Source organism: Betta splendens, chromosome 10 (assembly GCF_900634795.4).
Source record: "Betta splendens chromosome 10, fBetSpl5.4, whole genome shotgun sequence".
Classification (NCBI taxonomy): domain Eukaryota; kingdom Metazoa; phylum Chordata; class Actinopteri; order Anabantiformes; family Osphronemidae; genus Betta; species Betta splendens.
In genome coordinates, this window is record NC_040890.2 from 7,355,325 (window position 1) to 7,379,500 (window position 24,176).

The window sequence follows — 24,176 nt, forward strand, 5'->3', positions numbered from 1 at the left end:
GTGAAATTCCATTGGAAACATTATTAGCGTTTGTTAAGAAATCTACTTCTTTAGGAAATCGCTGACAAAGAGAGATACAATAATACGAAGATATTGGATTACATTAGGTGCTTTTTGCCATTTGAACTTTAACCTATGACTACGAAGTTATATCCAATTTCTGTCAAAAGGAAAACACTGGGAAATTATAATATATAAAATATAACTAGAAATATCGTAAGAAATGTTAATTTAAACACTGTTTAAAGGCTGCTGGATGTGCTTGTTTCAAAGCTGAGCTGGCATCCCCAAAATAAAATAAAAAAATAAAAAAAAAAATAAAAAGAAGAAAACAGAAATAAAACTGTTCAGTTTATTACCACATGTTTTGATTTGATTGAAAACGTTGGATGACAGAACAGTAAAACAATTTCAAACATTGATTAATTACAGACCCAAAATTACATTTGTCACATTGAAGCCAAAGTGCTAATAGATTTATCCATTAACCCTTGTAAATGTCAAATAAAGGAGCAGCAAACCATGAGAAAATAATCAAGACTGACAAGACAAAAACCCAAAGCAGTAACCACATGAATGAAATGGATATTTGTATGAAAATAATTACATCCCATGTCTAGTGTCCATTGTACTAAATTAACCCACAGAAAGGCACTTCAAGCAGGAAGGAATTGCAAAATGGAAGGTAGTGTTTATACATGTGTCAGTACTCATTTGTAATTATTTACGTTAACTATAACATCAATAATTAACATCTATTCACATCAATTATGATAAAAATATTATTATTCTCTTTACACCTTTTTCAAAAATCATACAAATGTTGATTTTAAATGTATTAGACTATCTATATTTTATATTAAAACTATTTAAAACCATGGTAAAGCAGCACTCAAAAAGATAGGAGCTTATGATTCCTTTAGGCGATATAGGTCTTGACTTTCTGATCTATGTGTCCACAGCAGATCGGACACTTGTTCAATGTCTTTGAACACTCCTCACATGTGACCAGATGTCCACATGGGATGAATACGATACAGAAATCTCTGTCCATACAAATTTTGCACTGTTTTTCCCTCTGCAGCTGCCATAGTTTCTTCAGTGGGTCCTCATCTAAAAGAATGAGAAAAATAACGTTTGTTTCATGTATTAAAATCACCACTGCTGCTGTTCAGAATATATATATATATATAATATATATATATATATATATATATAATATATATATATATATATATATATATATATAGCAGGTAGCATTACCTTCCAGTGGGTTTTTAAAGACATCGTCCAAAAGTTCTTCGGCGCTCGAGTAGCCGGTGCCAGTCCTTCTCGTCTTTTCCAAGATGGCCTTCTCCACCACATCAGGCTGTAGACCCATTTCAATGGCCATTTGAGTCACGGTGGACTCTGAACACAAAGAGGAAACATTGCAATTACTTGTAGATCTCAGGGTATTATATACTTGGATATATTTAAATGCTTTTCATTTTAGGTACAGCAAATGTTTAAGATGTATTTTTTCAACATTTTACTGATCATATCAAAAGGAGGTCAAATGAAATTATCTCTTTACCATTCCCACACGAAAATCCATTCTGATGACTGGCAGTCTGGAAACAGACAGTGTGATACAATTATTTTTAGTATTCTTTAAGTCAGTGGAATTTATTACAACACAGGAGTCACTCCGCTGGGCTTCCTTCTACACACTACTAGAAACGGCATCTACAAAACATGGCATCATAAAACAGCATGATCTCCTATTGTCTCCAGTCTTTCATGGGAAAAAGACAAAATTCACCACAGGACCAGGTGTATCACTGAAACTAAAATGAACACCAAATTAAAAGATCTAATAACTAATATTTTGCACTAAAATAAATAAATTTTTATTTATGATGCATGCCAAGCTAAGGTAAATTTGCCTAGCTGCTGTCGTCACCTCCTTCTGTTAAACAGGCCTGACAAGGTCATCTGTAACAAGTGACCCGTGGACAACTGTAAAGTGTAAATTTCTAAACACTAATCAAAACTCTATTACAGTGTTACAGTTCAAAAGGACAAAAAAGGTTGTTTAAATGCACTGCAGTAACAGTAAGATTAAAAAATAATAATAATAATAATAATAATAATAATAATAATAATAATAATAATAATAATAATAATAATAATAATAATAATAATAATAATGACAGTCAAACATTTGACATAAAGTAAAAACCATTTCAAAACTAACAATAATTCAGTGAATGCTTACAGGTCTGCTTCGTCCTGGGCCTTGGAGCTGGATGCTGTTGACAAATTCTTGTCCTTTCTCTGCTATCAGGAAGCTGCATCTAATACAGAAGAAACACTTGTGTTAAAACAAAGCACATGCCACAGCAAAAAAGGCTGTTTTTTTTTTAAAATAGGAAAAATAGGAGCATGCCATCATACTGTAAAATGTTGATACAAATACAGCATGTTATTGCTCCAGAATGACATTCCTGCACAGGGAAAGCCATTGTTGTTGTTGTTCTTACCCAGGATAGTGTTTGGCATGTTCTTCCCAAGGGTCTTCATCAGGCTGCCAGGCTTTCAATCCTCCACCACAGCGGAAACACAACACCTTGTCTCCCAAGCCTGTCGGGAAACAGAAGTTATAGACTTGCCTGTGAGAAATGACAATTTCTCAAAAATTTCAGATGCTACTGTGGTTCTTGAATCTCAGAACTGTGTCAGGAATCTAAAATCTCTGTGCTTCACCTTGGCTGTAGAATCCAGCTGTCGCAAGTCGCTCGTGGCCAATAGGATGCTGGACTCCCCTAAAGCTGGCGAGCCTCTCTTCAAACGTTTCCATATAGGAACGAGTGGTTCCTTGCTGTCCACTGCTGCCCTCCTCTTCCATGGCCACTTGCAATGGAACGTTGCCCACATCGTGTCCAAGTACGAAAAAACAGTTTGGAAAATGTTGGGAATGCTCTGTCCAGGCAGTGTCCCCTTCTTCCCAGCCATTCAGTATGCCACCGCAGCAAAAACACCGCACCTGGTCACCCTGTCCTTGTGAGAAGAGACCGGCTTGGGCCAGATCTTGAGGTGTTACAGGGGAGGTAGACGGCCAAGAGGAGAAGGTTTGCAACCGGGCCTCCTCACTCCTCATGTGAGGCACCAGGGGGTAGGTGGCCTCATCCACCACCTCTCCTGTTCTCAAGCGATATTCCATGTCCTCTGCTTCTTCATTGTAGGCAGAGCCATTTATCGGTGTGGTACTGGGACCCAAATTACAACTGGTAGGATATATGCATTTAAGGAAACTGCATGTTGGAGAAACCTGTAATAGAGGATGAGTGTAATTTAGGTTATTTCAAACATATGAAATTGTAACAAAAAGTTTGGCACATTTGTTTATAACTGTAATTACCTCCTTATGCCTCTGTACAGGTGTGTCCTCCTCGCGCCAGTTTTCCACAGTTTTCTCGCAGCTGAAACAACGCACACAGTCAGAATGGCCAGTGTAGTAGAAACCAGCCCGGGCCAGCCTTTCTGGTGGCAACTGCTGGGCTAGGCTGAAACCCCTGAAGGAGTTGACGCGACTGTTCATCGCGGAATAATCAGCTTCCATGTGGTCCGTCTCCAAATGGCTGTCCTGGCTGCAGGTGTACATGATGGGCTGGAAACTCCTGAGGGAGCTCACTAAATGAGGAGAATGTCTGCAGAAAAAAATAGAAGAAATTCATAACATAAGTTTGAACGTATTGAAGTTTAAAAACAAATAATGTATTTAACAGGACAAGCTGTGGTGAAATAAAACTTAGCATGAACAGGGATGAAAAGTGAAAAAAAAAAAGTGAGCAAAACATAAGAGGACACTGTGCCTTTAAGAGAAGCTGCCAGACTGATCACATGGAGGGATTGGTCCTTCCATGTGAGGGAAAAGCTTTAGGGAACATTTTAAAAGGACTCACTGTATTACGTTGGGACAGGAAACAGGTCAAACCCTGTCGCCCAGACAACACAGTATGCTAAAATATACAAATTCGTTTTTTCAGTACACTGTACGGAGTTCGGAGACACAATATTGATGACACACACTTAAACTGAGAAATTCATGGGTGTGGCACAAGGGTACACGGTGTCTCAGCAAAACTGTGTTGTCACAACATTACAATCATTCCATCAACATTAAAACTCACTGCAGCATAGAATGCTGTGAATGCAGGAACAGAGGCGGATGAAAAGCGGTTCCACCCGCGGTAAAGTTTCAACGAGACAGCGGCGCTTACGCAGTTAAAGGTGTTGCTCCATCGACCAGCTGATACCCAGTGGGATCTTTGCACTGTGATGCCAAGCGTCAACCCCCCCATCAAGAAAAGTCACCAGGACTCAACGTCACATGTTAACACTACGTCTGTCTGACTGCGGTCAGAATTATTTCCAAGCGGCGTGTTGGTGAAGTACGATCATAACGAGAAATGCTTAGTGACCTCTACTTTAGCGTGTCGGTTGTAGCAACAAGGTCACGGAGCGTTGCGTTTGAAAAAAACGGACATACCGATCCCATAGGGAATGAAACCAACCTGACGACGAGCACCGAAGATCGCACAAAAACACACACTGCGTGGTTCACAGGCCAGATGAGAAGCAAACGCATTTGACTGCAGTTAAACACCCCGTCTGTCTGGACTCTGAAGCTTAAATCGTAACGGTGGATTTGTAAACTGCACAACAAAGATACGATCAGCCGACAGCTGGCTGTGTTAGCTTAGCTACAGTAGCTTCTCCTCAGAGCCTTACGTCACAAACGACAAATAAAAGCTAGTAGTTACCTTTTTAATCTGCACACCAAAATCACCAATCTCTGGAGTGCTTCTGTGGGAAGCGAACAGCGCCTGGAAGAGAAACCAGTCGCTCAACAGAGGTGTATTTAACTGGGTTTTCAGGAAGTCAACGCTAGAGGGTTGGTGTGGTTTGCGCATGCTCACACGTCACAGAACCGGGGTTGTCCTCAAAAAGCCCTAGTTTATGGGAAATTCACTTTCATTTCATTACTCAAACAACCACAGTCGGTTAACAGTGGTTAGTCCTACGTCGGTCGGACATCATCGGAACCACTTGTTCCTAGTCCTGGAGCCCCACTGTCAGACTTAACTCCATGTACTTTTTAATGTGAGGTGATGGACATATTTCTATGTTACTACAGTTCAGAGGGATATACACTTTTTACTAACTTAGCATATTGGACAGCTTTAGTTTTAGTTTTTCTTTCCTCTTAAACTAAAGTACAGTAAACTAATAAACGATATAAGACAATTTTAAGGAGCAACCACTTTACAATAGTTCCCCTGGTAATTTGGCTCCAATTATTGCTGCTGTTTTTGTTCTTGACCAAGTCACTGGTCAATCAGTAACATTCACATTTTTTACATTTGGACGTTTGTTCTTGTCCCTTTAGAACATTTAGTTTCACTGGTATTCCCCAACATTTATCGAAAATCTTAAGAGTGGGACTTCTCACCAAGGCCTTGATCTTGGTCGATTTGCCACAATGCCACCAACTTTCCTGTGACATCATTTTATGTGACTAAAAGCAAAAGAAAGGAACTAGTTGATGTGGTTGGAAAAACAAATTAATACATTTCTAAATTGCTTTTAATAGTCATGGTGTGTTTGATTATACCATATATCAATGTAGCCCAGCATCTAATCCTTCTTATTTATATCTTTAAGACATTCCTACCATTTCTGCAATAGCACAACTAGGATGCTGGTTTAGCTTTGCACATGCCAAAATGTGATCAGCTTTCACTAAATTCCATCTGAATTTTCGTTCCTGTAGGGACTTTCACGCCAAAGGCTTTTTCTTTTCCACAGGCATTACTGTTTTGTCACTCTGTGGATGGGCGTGGTTGCTGCACCTGCAACTACACCTGGTAGCAATAGTGTCTATTGTTATGGTTCTTTTTTTATTGAAGCATGTTAGAACAAGTATGAATATTTGTGTAGGAACTGTATGTACAAACAACAAAACTGGATCTCTAGGCAAAGCAATAGACCATGATGAAAGTTGTGAAATGAATCACCAACAGGTGGAAAAGACATATTGCAAACACAATTTGTCTTAGATTACAAACAAATACTTTACAAATATAGTTTATTAACAGGGTAAACACATCTTATATTTAATAACTTTAGCAAAAAATTCAAAGTTTTTTTTTTTTTATTTTTATTCAAAATTGCTGCAGTGGTAGGTGAACTATGTTAAGTGCAGAAGACTGTTTCTGATCAAACATCTACCACATCTGTGAAGCTGAAAAGTCCTGTTTTTCGCCGGCACGCTGCCTAACCTTTGACCTGTTAAACATTTGAACGTATCACAATAGGTCACCCACAGACTGACTTCAGTGGAAACTTCATGAAGTAACTGGGTAATGGTAAGAGCTGAAACATGACCTGTACTGAAGGTCAGTTAAGGTGTCATCCCTCCACAATCCGACGGAGTATGTTGCCCAAGCCTCCCTTTGCCATCTGGAGGGGGGTTTTCTCCTCCTTGTTCTCAATGTAGATGCTGGCCCCATGTTCCACTAGTAATTTGGCAGCTTCCACGCGCTCCTCATCACAGGCCAGATGGCTGATGAACAAATGCACACAAAATGGTAAATACATATTCATATAAGTGGAACGCAGCGAATCGTAATAACTTCTGCTGTATTAAACCCATCAGATGGCTTCATACCACTAAAGGTCAATTGGAAAGAAGAAGTTAAAAGCAAAGTGGTATTAGACACATACAGGGGTGTGTTGCCCTGCGAGTCCTGGATGTTGGTTGAAGCGCTCTGTTTGAGAAGCAGCTGGATGAGACGGTAGTTGCCCTTCGCAGATGCTCTGTGAAGAGGGGTGGAATCCAACTTATCAGTAGCATTGGGGTCTGCTCCATTCTCCAACAGCAGAAGGGCAATCTAAAAAGAGTCGTTCGAAGTGCGTTACCCCCCTGAAAGTCAGTGATTTCTCTTTTTCATTAACACAATTTAAAAATACACATAATCACACACATGTATGAACCCTTCCTGTGAGAATAAAATGGATAAGTAAGGTGGAATAACATATCTATATCAAAGTCCTTTGTCTATTGAATTTGATGACTTTGTTCCCCTTTGCAGTGCGCAGAAAGAACAATGGAAACAGACCGTGTATGTGTTTCTATTCCTTTTTCCAGGTAACATTTTTGCAGTTATAATAGGAGGCACGTTTGATTCAGCTTTGGGGAACAAATTAATATCGCATCGCAAGCACTAGTTTCCACTGCCCATTTCATTTCAGTTCCTTCTACCATGTTTCCCTAATATTTCCTACTTCACTGTAACTCTCATCACTATATATTAAAATATATATAGCACTTAAAAAAATGGGAATTAGTTTTGCCAAAACCACGAGTGGACTGCCCTTGCAACCACATAGAGTCTAAGCATTATTTCATGCTGATAAAGCCCTGTCAGGGGTTAGCAATTTTCCCTCTTTCAGTTTCTTCTGTCAATTCAGCAATGTTCTGCTGGAATCTTAAGACACAATAAAAAAAAAAATAATAATAAAAAAATGTATAGTATATAAAAATATATATTATATTTATTTATTTATTTATTTATTTATTTGAAAAACAAAAAAGCAGGTGAGCAATGGCTGCACGTTGATGTCCAACTTAAATCTACATTATAAAAGAAGCAGGACAGGACAAATACACACTAGAAACACAACTGATTGTGTTGCAATTTAATTAAATAGTTTACTCTTTATTGACTAATTGTCTAAAAATGTAGGTATCTATAAAATAAATACACAATAAGAACTAAAGCAAACATTCTCAGTCATCCACACTTCACCTGGATGATAGAGAATTTCAGACTGTGCTGGATTTATGGTGTAATGATCCATCAGTCACCTGGGAGCTGTACCTCATATCTGTCCTTAGACGCAGCGTAGTGCAGAGGGGTGCATCCGTTCTGGTTGACTGAATTGAGCTGAGCTCCTCTGGATATCAGACACCTCACTATGTCTTCTCTGCCCGCGGAGGCAGCGATGTGAAGAGGGGTCCATGAGGCCTGCGGAAGCAGAGCACATCCAGTCAGTGCACAAACTACTAATAAATAGGACAGCTGTCAGGACAAAGCACTGCATCATAAATAAAACACTGATACCACGTGTGGATGTTTGAATCACTAACTGCTGCCTACATCATCCTGCAGGTTCACTTCCACTCCCAGGCCGAGAAGAAACTCTACAATGTTGGTGTGGCCGGCGGAACAAGCCCAGTGCAGAGCGGTTCTACGGTCCTGGAAGCAGAGGAGGGGGAGAGTGTGGACATGTTCGCCTCTTCAGCGACAACACTAACAAACACAAACGTCCCGGGGATTTTGCTGGGTCATGCTCTTACCTGGTCCGTTTTGCAGGCAAGAGTTTTATCTGACAGGATGCACTGCTTTAACTCCTCAAACCTCCCCGTGTAAGCAAAGTTACACACTTCCACATTAGACACGGAACCCTGCATTTTTAGAGACATACATTAAATGCCAAAACAAATGTGTGATAATCTGCGCCTCAGTGGCTTCGTTTCATATTTGAAACCACAGAGCGGATTGACTTCGGAAATAATAAATTCTACTTCCGCATATTCCGAGTTTGCCTTTTCAGAATAAAGTACCATTGTTGATGAACGATCCTGGCCACGTGATGCCACAGCGTCTTCACAATGGGTTCCCTGTTCGATGAGGCTAATCATTGGACTATATGTTGGTCTAGTAGCGTGCATTGTCTTTAAATGTAGGTTTAGCCAAATATCAGAACCCCTAGTATGTCTCCACCTTGAAAAAATGCACTTCATAAGATATCTATGCCTGCGCTATTTTCTACCATTTCATCACATTTTTACATTGTTATTATTTTGGTCATTATTAATTTAAAATTTTACGTTTAACTGTGAGTTAAAGCAGGATTTATGCTCCAGAAAATGAATGCGATACTGCGCGAGAGTACGGTGTTTTATTTTGATATGTCCAGAGGAAGTATTCCATCGGTAAAATGGCTGCGTTTCCTGTGATGTGAAGAAGACTCCTAAAAAGCACTTAAATCGTTGATTCAAGTTTTTCTGTAGGGTTGTGCTTGGTGGTATTTATATTTATACCCTTTATGATGGCAAACACGCTGGTACGTATCCCACCGTGGTTTACATTGTAAGACAGCCGGTGTTTGCTAGTGTTTTGCTAGCTGCCTCTTAAATGTGCGCTTCTTCAAGGGAGCAGTGTCATTTGCTAAGTCTTAACTCCTGCTTATTGTGTTCGGTCTAGGATTTCAGGACGCACGCGGACCAGTCATGCAGATATTCCGAAGAGTTTGTGAACATTTATTACGACTGCATGGACAAGAAAAGGAGGGTGCGTAACGATCACGCAGTGGTTCACGTGTTTATGTATGAGCAATGGCTTAAAAAAAATGTCTATTGGAAAATGGTCATGCTGGTTTTATTGCTAATAAAATTATGAAATTCTGACTTGTTGCTCGGGTCCTATGGCCACTGCACAATTTAGTTAAGCAGTGATCAGTCACAACCAGCAGGTGGATTATACTCACATCAATTCTATCAACGTTACAACACTAAAATATAGTGTTGCTGTAATAGTGGTGGTGGATTTGTTGTTGTGGTTTCTAATTATTATTATTATCTGTTGGCTCCCTCAAAAGAATCTGACCAGGCTCTACTTGGACAAGGCCACACTTGTTTGGAACGGGAACGCAGTGTCAGGACAGGACGCTCTGGGCGAGTTTTTTGAATCATTACCATCAAGCGAGTTCCAAGTTCACACCCTGGACTGTCAGCCAGTTCACGGTGAGTGGGGGAAAAGTTGAGTAGTGAAACCACCTTGTACATGTCAAACAGGATCGTCATGCATTTTTTTTAATTCACAGAACAAGCAACACAAGGTCAGACTACACTGCTCGTGGTGACCGGTGGAACAGTCAAGTTCGAGGGGAACAAACAACGTTTCTTCAACCAGAACTTTTTATTAACCGCTCAGGCGTCACCCAACAACGACCAGCCTGTTTGGAAGATTGCTAGTGACTGTTTCAGATTTCAAGACTGGAACAGCTGAAACTCTAAGACGTGTGAAACTCAAAGTTCAGAATGTTGAATTACAAGATACTGCAATTTTCCCATGTTTTGTAGTAAAATGATTCAAACTGCATATGAAAACATGTTTATTTTTATGTGATCATATTGATGACATAAATACAAAAAAGGGTGTCCTTTAGTGATGGAAAACTGTCAACATCACAACACTTAGAAAAGCACATAGAAAACACTCCTAACATTACAATAAACAGACTTGACCTTTTGATACCAATTTGTACATTAACCTATTAACCGAGGTATAATATACACATTACAGTAAGCCAGATGTGACTACAGCTAATGTCTAGGAGTATTTTAGTAGTTAATAATTAAGTAGTTCGCTTGCGCTCTAATAAATAAGGTGCCCACAAATATTTTAAAGAAGTGGTTTCTATACAAGCAACTGACTATTTTACGATGTCCATATATTAAAACCTTCACTTATCTTCCTGAGTCATTCATGTTTACACATTATGGTCTTACGTTCTAAAGAAATCAAAAACTAATAAATAAAACATTGGTCAGAAAATAAACAAGTAGATATGATCATGAAAAACTTCACCGATCAGTATCCATTTGGGAATATTTTTCCTCAAGTCTCATGTAAACTTAGCAGTTCAGCTACTTCTGTTACAAACCAAAAAGCGTCTTTGTAAATTCTAGATACCACTGCAAATTGAAGGCACAGCAAAATCAGTACTCCAACTTTACAAAAGAGCATTACAAGCATCCACAAATGTACATTTTTACTGAACTTTACAAAGCATCTGGACTATAATGAAAAGTGAAACGTTTTAGAAAGAATTTGATAAATATTGTGCTAGAGTTGTGTGGATAGCATCTGTGTGCTGTAATGGTCTTGGACCCTTTTTGTAGAACAACAGTTCTTTTCCTCTTCAGTGCATCTCTTTAACTATAACAACAACAAAAATAAAGCAGCACATATGAATGAACAGCTACAACTATCTACAGCTACAGCTTTTTTGTTCAAGACATATTCATTAGGACACCTGTGGTTCACAAACAGCATTAAAAACTTTGAGTCCTAGGAATGTTATCTATATAAAAATCTAAACAGTGGTTGTGGTGGTGATGGGAACTGTTGGCTGACTTTGTCAAAGTTATTTCCCTCCATACATCCTCTCGATGTGATCAATATAGTGGTTCTTCAGCTCCTTCCGCTTCAGCTTGAATGCATCTGTAACAAGACCCGTCTCTGGCGTCCACGGCTCCGGACTAAGATGCACCTTCACTGGAATCTCAAATCTCTCAAGTTTAACTGTGTAAATGAAAAAAGAAAAAAAAAAAAAGAGAAATGTGAAACTTTTCTCAACACTGGCAAATAACTTCATTTAGTTGCAATAAAAGCAAGCAGTTCTGTATGCACAAACACTTACTGTTGGCAGCGACGACCTTGATCTCATTCAGGACCTCTCTTTCCATGTCAGGGTGAGTGCAGAGCTCCTCCCAAGGTCCTACCAAACCTCTCCGCTTGGCCAGCTCCGTCAGCTTTTTCTGGTTGGGCACCACAAAGCTGATCACGTAATTCTGCTCACTGTAACGATAGGAATCAGAAACAAGATGAATGTAAAGCTATATTGATGTCAGAATGAGAGAGAAACACTGAAGCTGCAGTTCAAGTGGAAGCATTAAGAGAAGTGTTTATTTAAAACTAAATAGTAAATGCTAAGTTGAGGTCAAAGTGGAAGTCCTGAAAGAAGTCAGTGTATTAGCTGATTTATATCAGGAGAGGCATCAGCTGTCACAGTAACTGTAGTTCTTAACCTTGGCTGTGGTCTTTGTCCCAAAAGAGGAAGCTATGATTTGCTAACCAAATTTATTATTTGCAATAGCAGCACAAAGCAGGTAAAAGATGAACAGAATAAAAGAGTAAGCATCCATCCTGTTGGTTGTTAAAAGAAGTTCAGACCCTCTTACTTGAAGAATGGGCTGCACAAGTTCAAGTCTTTAAAGGACAGTGGATGTATTAAACTGAAGCGCTGGAAGCGCAAGTGCATAGTGTTCACACGTAAGGACTCAGAATAGTTGGTTGTTGTGTAAAGAAGAAGGTTCATAGCAAAACTATCTCTGATGGGTGCTGATTTGTATATGATGCTGTTAGGTATGAGAAAGTACCTCACATTTCAAGTTTGGTGAATAATGTCCATGACTGAACTTTAAGGATAAATGTTGCAGTGCATGAATAGCATGAATAAACAAATAGTTGTGTAACAGTTTTTAATAAACTTTATTAACAGTTAATTTTATCTGCTTCTAACTGAAAAGGTTGTCAGGGCATTGGTTAAAAAATTATTAGTTATACTACAGGGTTTCCTACATATAGAAATAATAATAACAACAATAATAAATAAATTAAAGTGTGTCACTCACCTGTTGGCGTAAGCACAGATGTTGTCAATGAGAGGACAGTTTTTCAGAGCAGACTCGACTTTACCAAGAGACACGTACTCCCCGGCCTGAAGTTTGACCAAGTCTTTCTTGCGATCTGAATTATAAATAGAAGACCAGTGTTCAGTTATTACACAAACCATCTCCCTGTCTCAAGTTACAACACTGGCTGACGATCAGCGCTGTGAACAGGATGCATGTGTAACACGGATACGCACCGACTATCTGCAGGCAGCCGTCGGGGTAAACCTCCCCTATGTCACCAGTGCAGAACCACCTCTGCTGATTGTCGTCCACAAAGAAATCCTGGTTGTTGTCATCGTTCCTGAAGTAGCCCATGGTGATGTTGGGACCACCGATCAGGATCTCCCCTCTCGGGTTCGGCTTGTCCTTGCTGGTGTATCCACCTGAGAAGGTAGCAAAATAAATCATTATTGTTATAAATATTATTAGCCAAATATGTAGACAACACTTGGTCAGGTCAAGTACAGTATAGTGAGTAGTGCATTTTTACCTTCAGCCCAGTCTCGGAGTCTGATCTCACAGCAAATAAGAGGAGCTCCTACCCGGCCAGTGCTGATATCTGAAACTGTTTGATGAAACGTCTTAATGACCCTTTATGAAGATCCTACAATCACTCTATTGTTTGTCTTCATTTTAAGTTCGGCCTCACCCTCTGTGATGGTGCCTGCCCCACAGGTCTCAGTGAGGCCGTAGCCCTGGCCCACTGGACAACAGAAGCACACGTTCATAAACCTCTGGGTGGCGGAGGACAGGGGGGCTCCTCCCGACAGCATCATCCTGACCCGTCCCCCCAGCAGCTTCTTCACCTTCCGGAACAACAGGCTGCAAAGACAGAGTGACTGTGACGTTGAAGAGCACATAACATGTTTCCAGGAGCACTGAGGGAGACTTTGAGGTCTTACGCATTGCAGAGCGGTGCGTCATAGCCCCTCTTGATCTGCTCAAGTTTATACTTGTAGCCCAGCGTGAACAGCGTCTTCTGAACAACACCCATCTCCTGCACTTTGCTCATCACATTCTTGTTGATGCGATCCATAATTTCCTTAATTTAGGGGAAAACACACAATTCATTTAGATGAATTATTGAAGATCAGCAAGTAGAATAAAAAGTGTTTCAAGGGAGACAAAGGTGAAAAAAAAAGACTATTGGGCAAGAATCTTACTGGTACAGCTGCCATGAGGGTGGGCCTGAGCACAGAGCAGTCTCCTTTACTTCCCTTCTTTATCTTAGTGGACTAAAGGTAACCGGAAAAGAGAAAATAAACATTATAACGCAATAATAATAAAGAACATTGTGATTTACTAACCACACCTAACTGCTGGTGCCGGTAAGTACCTGGTCTGATAGTGTCTGAGGGGATGAGTAACCAATCCGACAGCCATACGTGACACAGGAGATCTCAGCTGTCATTTCCAAAACATGAGCCAAGGGCAGGTAAGCGATGTAAGTATCACGGAGTCTGTTAAAACACAGGCAGGATACGTAAAGGTCAGTGATATACTGTAAACACAGAGCTGCGCTGTCCAAATCAATGAACCTTTGAACTGCTGATGAATGCTAGATGTTTTGTTGTTCAAATACAGACTTGTGGGGAAAAGGTTATCTAGAAACTTTGTGTTGTTGGAACTGAACTATGACCTTTGGGCGGTGAAGCTGGAGTAAGTAGGACCCCGGCTGGCTGAAGATAAAAGCTATATTTCACACGCTAAATCCAAATACACTGAGCAAAGTAGCTACTCACCCGAGTCCAGGGATGCGTTCACACTGTCCTGACATGCCTGCGATCAGGTTGCGGTGCACAATCATGACACCCTTGGGTCTCCCTGTAGAGCCGCTGGTGTACATCACCACAGCCAGATCCGAGGGCTGCGGCTTCACGATTGGTCTCGCCACTGCAAAGCAGGCACGTTTACTGTGCAGGACTGCGTGTATGAAATCCTCCCATAGCAGAATCTGACACAAATACAAAAAGCAAACACTCACTATTCTGAGGCAGCGCGCCCAGCTCCTGCACAGACTGCATGCTGTGGATGGAAAGTCCTGCTGGGTAGCCTTCTGCGCTAACTTTCCTCTGGTCCACGTAGATCACATGCTTCAGCTTTGGGATCTGTGACAGCACATTCTAGAAAGGAGGAGGATAATGTTGGTATCAAAACAGGATGCTCAGTTTTAGAGACCATAGAAGAGAAGCAGCAAATTAACTTACTGAAGAAATGGTCATTTGAACAGAACAATGCATAATAATTAAACATTGTGACACCCTCTCACATGCAGATCACATTTTGTTGCACCTATTTAAAAGTGGCTTCTCAACCGTAACTCTTTCATTAGTCCAGCATGTCTCTCGCCCATTTTAAACAGTTCCTCACAGATACTGCAGTCATTCATTCATCGGTTGTAGCACTTTACAATACACCCATTCACACCAACCAAAGTCCAACCGTAATGAAATTACATGGAAAAGCTTCATCATTGCGCCTCAGGTCTGATTAGACGCCGTGGGAGATGGGCTCACCTTCAGTTTGGTCTCGAGCAGCTCCGCGCTGGTGACCAAGTGAGTGACCCCCGTCTCGTTGAGTCCGAATGCAATGGCATCGTCTCCCAGCGTGGCATAAAATGTCACCACTGTTATGAACACAAAACGGCTGGTGAGTGGAAACACATGAACAGCAGTTTTACAGGGCACATCTAAAAAAAAAAAAAAGTGGAAAATGTACTTACAGGGGAAGTTGCGCCTGAAGCACGCCTGGGCAGTGATCATCCATTCTGCTCTGGTTTCACAGAAGATTGCAATGGTGTGTTTAGGTTCCTGCCCTATAGCTGCCAGCCCACTGCCAAACTGACTGATGATGGTATCCAGTTCATTGTAGGACAGCCATCTATACTCCCCCAGGATCAGCTAGGAGAGACACAGACCACTCACATTTCAGCCCCAACAAGCGCAAATCGTCCCCTAAACAAAATGAAAAAATACCACAAAAGGAATCTGTACCTTCTTAAATAATTTCCCGCTGGGCTGAACCTCATTTTCTTCACTCAGGACATCCCGAGTGCCGAGACACGGTGCTTTTCCAAAGCGCTGCACGGCGTGTTCAAAGAGTTTATCCAGCGTGTCCTTGCCTGGGAAGTCCACCGTGGCCAGCGAGTCAAAGCGGTCCACGGAGCGGTACGGACCCTCGGCTCTGCCCGTGGTGGAACGGGCCTTTATTCGCTTGGACAGAGCTTTCCGTTGCCCAGCGCCGGTGATGTAGTACCAGGGCAGGAAGGAGAGGATGGAGTACAGCCACACCAGGAAGTGGACTGGCAGGAGGAGGATGGACTGGAGTGCGAAGTCTGCCTGGACACCCATACTGTTTCCTGGAAGGTTGTGCAAGTGAGCAGCAAAGTAGTTTGGGACAAAGAGTGTTTGAGGTCTGTGAAAGATGATGGCAACGTCAGACAGGCCTCCCACAACCGTTGTATGAAAATGTTTGGCCCACTATCAGTCAAACGTTACACCTGAGGTTAGAAGAAGAGCACAAAAGCAAACTATTAGGCACATAGAAAATTAATAGCATTGAACAAAAGATTGTCAAAACTCAAACAAGCAAAACAATTAAAGAAAAAAAAGTCAGTATCAAGTTTCACTTTTCAGAGCAGTTTGGAAGAGGAAGTAGGTCAACGTAAAAACCAGTTGAGTGAGCAAACAGATCCGACTATTAACCAAAGGTTAACGACCAGGACAACCACACAGATCACAGACTCACCTCCATCACACGCCGCACCAAACCGGCTCTGTCTGGCCAACAGCTTTCAAAACCCCAATTATATGTGTCAACTCAGAGGCGGGCGTTCTCTGATGCACGGTCCTCCCTTCACAGCGTCTAAACACCTGCTTCCCTTACAATAACCTGGAGGAGGGTGTCGGAGAGGTCGCGGACGGATGAAGCAGCATTGAGAAATGTCCCCTCTGACCCGATTGGCCGCCGTCCAATGACCACAGCCCTGTCAGTTATGCCGAAGAGGATCGGGCTGCGGACAACCAATGACAGTGAACGTGAGGCTCACCCCACACACTGGTGAGTGAAAGGCCACTCCAGGGCAAGCCAGCTCGACAGCAGCCTCAGTGCTGAACACTGGACTTGATCCAACTAAATGCAGCACCTTCAATTGGCTCTTAATAACAAGGTAATAACCCCCGCAGCACCTGGAAACGTTACAAATGAGGCAACCACACGCCAAGTAGTAAAATATCTTTATCCCAGAGCTGTCAATTATTAGTCAGGACCTATTTCCATGCCTCAAAGCTCAAATCTGAAGTTAATACTGACACCACCTCCAACAGGCAAAGAAACCTATAGACATATTAAATGACTCCCAGTGTGTTTTTATGTGACATCAGAATCCTATATTTAATAAATAAAAACCCAGCCATTTACAGATGTAACAGAGCCTCCCTGGCTGGAAGGCATAATTTCACACATGTGACTAATCTTCTAGTGAATCATACTTCTAACCCACGTCACAGAACGTCTATGCATCTTAAAAGGCGTAAAATCTGGCTGGACTCCGAAAGAAAGAAAAATAAACAAGGTAATGGTTTAATCCTTAGTTGTACTGTGGCTTTAGATCAACAGAAAGACACAATAGAAAACTACAAATATATAGAAATATGGTTAATTTTTAGTCAGTATAGTTTTAATGTGATTTTAGCCGAGGACAAACACCGAACATTACTAGAAACAACCGCTTTCTTCACGATGATTACGTTGATTCCCAGATCCTGACGCAGACATCTGTCACACGTGAGTAAGTAACTTCCACAGTGACACGAATTAACCTTTGAGAGCCGGATATTACTACACACGCGGTTGCGACGGACGAGCGTCAGTTGAGGAAGCGTTCGCTCGGCGTGGACGGGAGAGTTCGGGTTAAAAAAACACACACACACACGCGCGCACAAAAAGCTGTGATTTCGAACGAAGCCAGCGCATCACTTATCGCTAGACGCGGTCTGTGATGGAGTGATGTGAAACACGCGCGCGTATCGTATTATCACAGTCGCCACTTTGCGCCCGAGAGACAATGGGAGATGAGCGGGATGGGAGACGAGCGGACGACAAAAGCCGCCGCACGCTGTTGGCGCCGCTATGATTGAACGGCCAACTTGATTAACGTTCGCTAACGAGGATGTGTATAAAGCCCCGTCAACGGTCCACACACAAATGAGCGCCAGCATAAAGCTGCTAACGGATAGAGGCAATAATGAGATTATAACAACAGGCTGGAGTGATACCCAGCCTAGTTGGCAGACTAGCAACATTCTTACCTCCGCCACTCGGAAACCCGCTCAGTCGTGCTTGCGCCTGTGCCTGTTGGAATGACCGACAGTTACCTCTTTACGGGACCTAGAAACCCGGAACTGTTACGTCATCTGATTCCATCTTTCTAGACCAATGAGCGTCCAGCGTGTTTGTCCTCTTACGTCCTCCTAATGTAAGAGGAAGCGTTGCTTCACTCGGATGTTTGCACTGTTTGTGTCTGCCTTACATGTTTGTGTTGTAACACTCGTGTCTCTGATTTGTCATCCGTGTATTTGGCGTATGAATAAAAGCCAGTTACGCCAACGTAGCCGTTACGATCACGTGTCTGTAAACAACAGTACATCCTCTGTACATCAATATTTATCACAATGTTTCACATTAAAAAAAAAAAACTACACAATTAGGAACAAACCTAAAACTATAAGCCATTTATAAGATGAGATTTGGGGAATTTTTGCGTTTCTTATTACATCGCAACTAAAAGCAGCAGATCAAGTGATTATCAATAAACCTATCTTTCACATTGTTTCATTTTTTGTTTTGGTAAAGGAAATCGTTCAAGCATTGTCTCAAGGACACTTAAGACTAGAGATAGTCAAAAAGTATAAAAATCTGCATTAGCAAAGTCACATGACTGTAATAAGGATGATAATCATCCTAATGTAGGGGCTTGAGGGAGGATATTAGACTAATCAAATCAAACGGATAAAGCAAAACTATTCATTCCATATTAAATTATTGGTATGTCATCTTCTTTTAATTAGCATAGCTCAACTTACATCATTAGCCAAAAACTCACTTGTTACACATTCACAGATAGCGCAAATTATTCGATTCAATGTAAAATCTAAATCGAAAATTTGAACAGATGTTCATGAACGACTTACACAGAGGTTGAGTATTGTCAGCTACAGGCTGTGTTCGTGTCGACACCTCCCTCTAGTGGTGGAGATGTAGAAGTGTGTTAGTAGCTATAGAGAAACGTCTGTACTGAAATATATAAACATATAAAAATAAACATGTAAATTTACAAATTAAAACTACTACAGGATTTTTCTTAAAAATATCTACAATAAAGCATGACCCTATTATACATATAATAGGAAATAAATAAGGATATAAATGTGGAATAAATAGATCAAATACAAAATAATTAGGAATCATCTTAACTAATTAAGAAATAAATACAATAACTAAGATCGTGTGAAAGTAATAGAGGCTGATCTGTGACCAGTGCGCTGCAGCAGTTGCGATAAGATGAAAAACATGTACACGTTAAAACGCCTGCAAGGGGCAGTGCTGCGAAGTAACAAGCACGAGGTGATGGAGCATTCGTTTCGCACACTACAAGAAACCTGTTGTTTTTCTTTAGGGGGCAACACGAAAAGGTGGAACAAAACAAAAAGCACAAGATACAGAGTATTTCTGGAAGCAAGTTTACCTATGGCTCTACATATATGTATAATTCCCTGATGTTTAATAACCCATAAAAAAATCCATAAAGAAAAATCTATTATAATTCCATAAAAAAGACTCTCACTCATGTGTCACATGAAAAGGTCACCAGGGCTTTAAAAATTACAAATTGAAACACTCACAATTTTCATATAAATGATAGAAAATTCACCTTTCTCCTTATTCTTATCGCCGCCCTTGCGGACTGTTCGTAACGGGCAAACATTCGCACCCCACCGCGGTTACCCCACGTGTCTCATAGCTGTTGCACGAAAACATCACGAGTGGCTGCTACAAATACAGCACATGGTAGCATTTCGTAGCTACTTACGCCAGACGCTGCTGGGCCTCACGCTCCAAGCTGTTTTCTTTTAAAATTCCCACCTTTCAGTGGGTGAGTTGAACTTGAAGTCACTTGCTTTTTCGTACCGTTAGGCAGAACTCGGACGCCCCGCTCACCTTCCGTTAGCATGTCGACTGGCACGAACCAAGTTAAAAGCTGCCCCATCCCCACCAGGGTGCTCACCCTGAAGGACTGGTCTCAGCTCCCCGACTGCTACAGCCAGACACCCGGAGGGACCCTCTTCTCCACCACGCCAGGAGGTAGGACAAAGTTTATTTCTCGACGCCTGCGGTTTCCTCGTCTCTTTTTAGGTCTTTATTTGTGTTGAAAAGTGGCCAGAGTCAGTTTAAACCACTTTTGCAGCTCGTGCAAATATTCCGATTCTCGCGATAAACTGTAAACAACACGCACGTGCTAAAAACAGTTGGTAAAAGTAAAAAAAACAACAATAAGTACTTGTCACGTGCATGCATGTAGATTTATTTTAATCCTACATGGGTTTAAACTCTTGCCTTGACACGTTCTGCATAGATAGCTGCAGAAATCACGTTGACAACAAAAGATGTGTCAATTCGACAAAGTCGCTGCACGTTGAAGTGAAGCAAGTTAAAGCGACGAGCAGCGTTCATTATTGTGTTCGCACGTCGAGGGACGGAGCAAACACAACTCGTCGTTGCATCATAAACACTTAAAACCAAGAGCGGCCTCGGCGGTGGAGGAGTCGTGGGCAGTCCTATCCACTGTGCATTTTGGGAACCATAGAGAGAACATTTTGTTCAAGTTAAAGCGAGGGGGGAGGGGGGACAAATCGAACGCATTGGCAGCGTGATCGTCTGGTTCGGTTGGACGACGCGCACGAGCAAACGGAGCCGCAAGACGAGAGTTTCCACTTGTGTCGCACGTGTTTGTTTGCGCTGCAGCTCGCGTTCCAGGCCCCCGTTCCCCTCAGTCCATTGTCTCCTCCCTCTCAGTCGCTTCCCTTTGTCCACGATGAACTGCTCGCTCGTTTATTATGTAACGTGTTTTTGCCCCCGGAGCGCTGACGCGGTGCCGGATGGTTCAAACTCCAGCGTTTAGAGCGGCACCAGCGCTCCTTGACCCGAGTCTGACCCGAGACAACGTGCTTTTATCACCCTCTTTTTATTTTGTGCCTGGCTTGAGTCCAAACGACTCCATACAGAGAGACGTGATCCGTGGTTTAGTCAGTCTGTTGTAAGAGCAATATGTTGCTCCTGCTTGGTTCTAATGCATCATGGAACCAAACATGTGACTTTATGGTTTTGTACTCTGGTTTCCTAGAACTCATGGCAGCAGCAGCCAACAGTTCCTCCCCTCTGAGCATACACAGACCCCCCCCCCCCTCTATCCCCAGTAAGGGATAGTCTGTAGCTCCCCACCAGCCCATTCCTGCTTTTAGTAATAACTATTTATTTTTGCTTCATTCGTAAACACAGGCACCCGCATCATCTACGACAGGAAGTTCCTGTTGGAGTGCCGAAATTCCCCCTTAGCCCGGACCCCACCATGCTGCCTGCCGCAGATCCCTGGGGTGACGGTGCCTGCCACACACCCCACAGGGAAGCTGCAGGACCTCAAGGAGGAGGCTGAAGAGGAAGAGAAGGACGTTGCAGGTAAACAAATCGGTAAACTGATAGTTTTCACTGAATGGAGGTGGGTTAATGTATTCCAGATTTGCAAACAAATGCACGCGCACAAACATCAGCACTACATCTGATGTCAGCCTTTACCGTTGTCCTGAGTCCTCAGCAGCTGCTAATACAGCAAATCAGTGCGGCGTGTGTTGCTATGGCGTCATGGCAACATTTCTTGCCACGCGGCAGCTGTTCGGTTGAGATCTGCATTTAGTGTGTCAGGGACCGTGCCTTTTGTAAACACCACCAGCACATTAGTGCCGAACAAACTCAACATCTAGGTTTAAGGGCTCCATACACGCTTTAGTTATGTAGCTAATGGCACTTTATTTTGCCAGGCTGTGCTGGTGATGGGGCAAGTTGATAGTGTTATTTACTATGGGGTCACAAGCATCCAGCCATCAGTTGGTCTCTGTCTGGTCCTCCTGTCCTCCACAGACCACAGAGCTTAGTGTTGACCCCCTTTTTTAGTCTGTCTCCACTGGCTGGGTTGGTGTCACGTGTTGTGGGGTTTGGGTGTGTGAGCCTCCCCCTTTTTTCAGTGTTCTTTTTTTTTTTTTTTTTTTTCTGATAAGGGCAGTGGGTTGTTGCTGTTTTCTGTGTCTTACGATAATGTGGTCCTATTTGAGACGCAATGTGCAAAACTAAATCTAAAAAAATATCCTGATTAAGTTTTCACCTTGTTATTATTTCCTACAATTAGTAGACAAAATAACATGATAGTAACGGTCATTGTTTATGTTAAACCTAATCTAGAGCACTACGAGCATAGAAGGTCAAAATGAGGCCACTGTTTCCTCCAGTCTTCACTCTTCTTTCTGTTGTGCAAACTTCATAACTATAACTTCTCTTTTTTTTCCCCCTTCTAGATGACAGCCAGTTTGAGATGGATATCTGAGATCCAGTACTACCTCCTGTGGAGAGTTATTAGATAAAACACCTCCAAGGTCATTAACGACCATTACCTATGATGCTTTTTTTTTTTTTAAATGTAAGGTTTTTGAGAGGAACCAAAAAGAATGTGTGAACGAAGGCAACGCTTTAGGGTGTTTTTGACCCTGGACTGTGGGCAAAATGCAACAAAATTGTATTTACACAAGTTCATTAGTTGCTCACTCGCTTTAGAGCTGCAGCAAAATTTAAAAAAAACTCTTAATTTCCACTTTTTTTATCTTTTTGTAAATACAAAAATTGTACAATGTAGCCTATTTTTAAGTTGGGGAGTACAAAGTGGTTACATGAAGACATGTACATGAGGGTTTTTCACTGCAGGCATCAGTTTTGTTTTGTTGTACTCCCTGTCTCCTAATGCTGAGGGGTGAGGGCCTACTGAAAAATCAAATAGTACTGTTTTGAATGGAAGGAGAGATGAAATGTGAATCATTTCAATAAAGGCTATTCAAACTGTCAGCACTTGTGTAATGTTGCTTTTATCTTATCAGAGAGCTGCATGTTTAGCAGTTTAAACTTCAGTCTCATTCTAATGTGTTTATTTTCTGAGTTGCATTTAAAGTGTTAACCTGTAACTTAAAGTGCACAGAGCGTAACCAACTCAAGCTATACTTCAGTGAGTCAGCTTGCATATACTGGCCTTGTTGCGTAACTACCTCATGTATAGACTGGTGTGTTTTTGTACCTTAAGTTCAATAAACCCTCCCTGTACAAATGCTTTTATTGCAGGAGCAGTATTGAACAGTCACCTGACTATATTTGACCAGAGGGAGAGAGAGAGGGGGGGCTTTTTTTCTTCTAAACAGGAACGAAGTGCACTATGAGCACACGTGACTGAGCAGTTGAAAGCCAGCCAGAGTCATGCACGTTGTGTATTCAGCCTCTCACTGTATCAGGAGGGTCGTGGCTGGATGTGTCTGCTGCCTCCAGGCACAGAGGAGTTGGCTGTAGGAGCAGACCTTGTCCTAAGGAATGAGAGCAGCTGCCGTCTAAAAGGACAGACACAGTGAAGCTATTTCCCAGTGCTGGGGTGGGGTGTGACACCTGCTGGTATTTGATCAGGCACTGACTGGAAATCGAAAATGAATTCACACAGTATCATTTATGTTGGGACGGATAAGCATTAATGTTTGCTGATGCAGAACAGTAATAAAGAAGAAGCAGCCACAGTAAGTAGATCACAATGGCGGTGATGTGGGTCAGTCTGCTCAGCTGTTCCAGTCCTGTGGCCTTGCAGACATGACTGACATCTCTGCATCAAATCCAACAGCTGACTTTCTGTACTATTATCAGCCTCGTTACCTCCTATTAGATAATACAACACAGAATATGTTCAACCACGTTCTCATGCCTGGTCCATTGCATTTGCTTGTGTAAGGAAACGCACTCTGATGTAATGATCCCGTTCTACTGTATTGTCTAGAATGGCTGCAACTAACACTAATGGGAAGATGTGAAAAACGTGACGCTTCGGTTAATAGTCAGTGATTCCTGCAATTGCCTTTTCACAGGCCCCTTTAAAAAGACCCACAGTAACCAGGAATGTTACAAAGACTAAGCTGAGCGAACGTACTACCTTCACTGTCACTAATGTGAAGGGGCTTCATCCGCTGGCTCCATAAAATGAATTATCCTAGTTCATCACTGACATGAACACACACATTTAGGTCATAGAACTTAGTTCACATATTCAAAAACTAACTAAACTAAAACCCTATTCATATTGGTAAAGTCAAATTTGTACTTGCATTCATCCGTGACCCACTGTTGTCAAACAGACCGGTCCTTTTCATGTTTGCTCTATGCTGTATAGGAACCATCAGCGTAAACAAGTAGACTTCACCAGCCCTGATAAACTTGCTCCACTGCCCTTTTCCACAGACAAAATATTCCCCTT

The 24,176-nt window shown here is 41.8% G+C and overlaps 5 protein-coding genes across 11 annotated transcripts; 2 read left to right on the plus strand and 3 right to left on the minus strand.

The window, feature by feature from the left end:
* Positions 1-338: 338 nt before the first annotated feature.
* Positions 339-5,713, minus strand: xiap (X-linked inhibitor of apoptosis). Of its 5 annotated transcripts, XM_029164499.3 has the most exons (9): positions 5,498-5,713; positions 4,809-4,871; positions 3,404-3,692; positions 2,749-3,313; positions 2,526-2,625; positions 2,261-2,339; positions 1,577-1,613; positions 1,264-1,410; positions 339-1,113 (listed from the first exon to the last, which is right to left on the minus strand). In XM_029164499.3, the coding sequence occupies exons 3-9, from the start codon at positions 3,644-3,646 to the stop codon at positions 920-922; spliced, it is 1,365 nt and encodes a 454-aa protein (XP_029020332.1). In that variant the 5' UTR covers positions 3,647-3,692; positions 4,809-4,871; positions 5,498-5,713; the 3' UTR covers positions 339-919. The 5 variants fall into 5 exon arrangements, with proteins under 5 accessions (XP_029020332.1, XP_055368273.1, XP_029020330.1 ...); XM_055512298.1 differs by lacking the exon at positions 5,498-5,713 and having other exon boundaries at positions 4,809-5,261; XM_029164497.3 differs by lacking the exons at positions 4,809-4,871; positions 5,498-5,713 and adding an exon at positions 4,560-4,704.
* Positions 5,714-6,116: 403 nt separating this feature from the next.
* psmd10 (proteasome 26S subunit, non-ATPase 10) lies at positions 6,117-8,635 on the minus strand. Its single transcript, XM_029164501.3, has 5 exons — positions 8,408-8,635; positions 8,208-8,306; positions 7,929-8,075; positions 6,772-6,938; positions 6,117-6,610 (listed from the first exon to the last, which is right to left on the minus strand). Exons 1-5 carry the CDS (start codon positions 8,531-8,533, stop codon positions 6,457-6,459), a joined length of 693 nt encoding a protein of 230 aa, XP_029020334.1. The 5' UTR covers positions 8,534-8,635; the 3' UTR covers positions 6,117-6,456.
* A 383-nt stretch (positions 8,636-9,018) lies between these two features.
* Positions 9,019-10,587, plus strand: nxt2 (nuclear transport factor 2-like export factor 2). Its single transcript, XM_029164502.3, has 4 exons — positions 9,019-9,177; positions 9,318-9,404; positions 9,712-9,856; positions 9,937-10,587. The coding sequence occupies exons 1-4, from the start codon at positions 9,160-9,162 to the stop codon at positions 10,119-10,121; spliced, it is 435 nt and encodes a 144-aa protein (XP_029020335.1). The 5' UTR covers positions 9,019-9,159; the 3' UTR covers positions 10,122-10,587.
* On the minus strand, positions 10,211-19,805 carry acsl4a (acyl-CoA synthetase long chain family member 4a). 3 transcript variants are annotated; one of them, XM_029164495.3, is made up of 16 exons: positions 19,665-19,805; positions 18,766-18,868; positions 15,568-16,073; positions 15,297-15,474; positions 15,091-15,200; positions 14,559-14,697; positions 14,317-14,467; positions 13,911-14,034; positions 13,738-13,809; positions 13,477-13,616; positions 13,224-13,396; positions 13,065-13,139; positions 12,769-12,957; positions 12,533-12,647; positions 11,539-11,696; positions 10,211-11,420 (listed from the first exon to the last, which is right to left on the minus strand). In XM_029164495.3, the coding sequence occupies exons 3-16, from the start codon at positions 15,922-15,924 to the stop codon at positions 11,263-11,265; spliced, it is 2,139 nt and encodes a 712-aa protein (XP_029020328.1). In that variant the 5' UTR covers positions 15,925-16,073; positions 18,766-18,868; positions 19,665-19,805; the 3' UTR covers positions 10,211-11,262. The 3 variants fall into 3 exon arrangements, with proteins under 3 accessions (XP_029020328.1, XP_029020327.1, XP_029020329.1); XM_029164494.3 differs by lacking the exons at positions 18,766-18,868; positions 19,665-19,805 and adding an exon at positions 17,884-18,197; XM_029164496.3 differs by lacking the exons at positions 18,766-18,868; positions 19,665-19,805 and adding an exon at positions 16,322-17,603.
* On the plus strand, positions 19,802-22,738 carry eif4ebp3l (eukaryotic translation initiation factor 4E binding protein 3, like). The gene is made up of 3 exons (XM_029164504.3): positions 19,802-19,936; positions 21,131-21,307; positions 22,198-22,738. The coding sequence occupies exons 1-3, from the start codon at positions 19,804-19,806 to the stop codon at positions 22,224-22,226; spliced, it is 339 nt and encodes a 112-aa protein (XP_029020337.1). The 5' UTR covers positions 19,802-19,803; the 3' UTR covers positions 22,227-22,738.
* The last annotated feature ends 1,438 nt before the right edge of the window (positions 22,739-24,176 follow it).

Excerpts from the sequence above, each read along its gene's own strand:
- nxt2 (XM_029164502.3), top strand. Across the intron at positions 9,405-9,711 it reads GCATGGACAAGAAAAGGAGG|AATCTGACCAGGCTCTACTT; the intron begins GTGCGTAACGAT and ends CTCCCTCAAAAG. Across the intron at positions 9,857-9,936 it reads GGACTGTCAGCCAGTTCACG|AACAAGCAACACAAGGTCAG; the intron begins GTGAGTGGGGGA and ends TTTAATTCACAG.
- eif4ebp3l (XM_029164504.3), top strand. The coding sequence starts at position 19,804 with ATGTCGACTGGCACGAACCAAGTTAAAAGCTGCCCCATCCCCACCAGG. Across the intron at positions 19,937-21,130 it reads CTTCTCCACCACGCCAGGAG|GCACCCGCATCATCTACGAC; the intron begins GTAGGACAAAGT and ends TCGTAAACACAG. Across the intron at positions 21,308-22,197 it reads GGAAGAGAAGGACGTTGCAG|ATGACAGCCAGTTTGAGATG; the intron begins GTAAACAAATCG and ends TCCCCCTTCTAG.
- psmd10 (XM_029164501.3), bottom strand. The coding sequence starts at position 8,533 with ATGTCTCTAAAAATGCAGGGTTCCGTGTCTAATGTGGAAGTGTGTAAC. Across the intron at positions 8,307-8,407 it reads TTGCCTGCAAAACGGACCAG|GACCGTAGAACCGCTCTGCA; the intron begins GTAAGAGCATGA and ends CTCTGCTTCCAG. Across the intron at positions 6,939-7,928 it reads CGTCTAAGGACAGATATGAG|ATTGCCCTTCTGCTGTTGGA; the intron begins GTACAGCTCCCA and ends GACTCTTTTTAG.
- acsl4a (XM_029164495.3), bottom strand. The coding sequence starts at position 15,924 with ATGGGTGTCCAGGCAGACTTCGCACTCCAGTCCATCCTCCTCCTGCCA. Across the intron at positions 14,468-14,558 it reads GGGCGCGCTGCCTCAGAATA|TGGCGAGACCAATCGTGAAG; the intron begins GTGAGTGTTTGC and ends CCTGCTTTGCAG. Across the intron at positions 13,140-13,223 it reads GGCAGGCACCATCACAGAGG|TTTCAGATATCAGCACTGGC; the intron begins GTGAGGCCGAAC and ends TTCATCAAACAG.
- xiap (XM_029164497.3), bottom strand. The coding sequence starts at position 4,633 with ATGCGTTTGCTTCTCATCTGGCCTGTGAACCACGCAGTGTGTGTTTTT. Across the intron at positions 3,693-4,559 it reads TCTTCGGTGCTCGTCGTCAG|ACATTCTCCTCATTTAGTGA; the intron begins GTTGGTTTCATT and ends TTTTTTCTGCAG. Across the intron at positions 2,626-2,748 it reads AGCTGGATTCTACAGCCAAG|GCTTGGGAGACAAGGTGTTG; the intron begins GTGAAGCACAGA and ends GTTTCCCGACAG.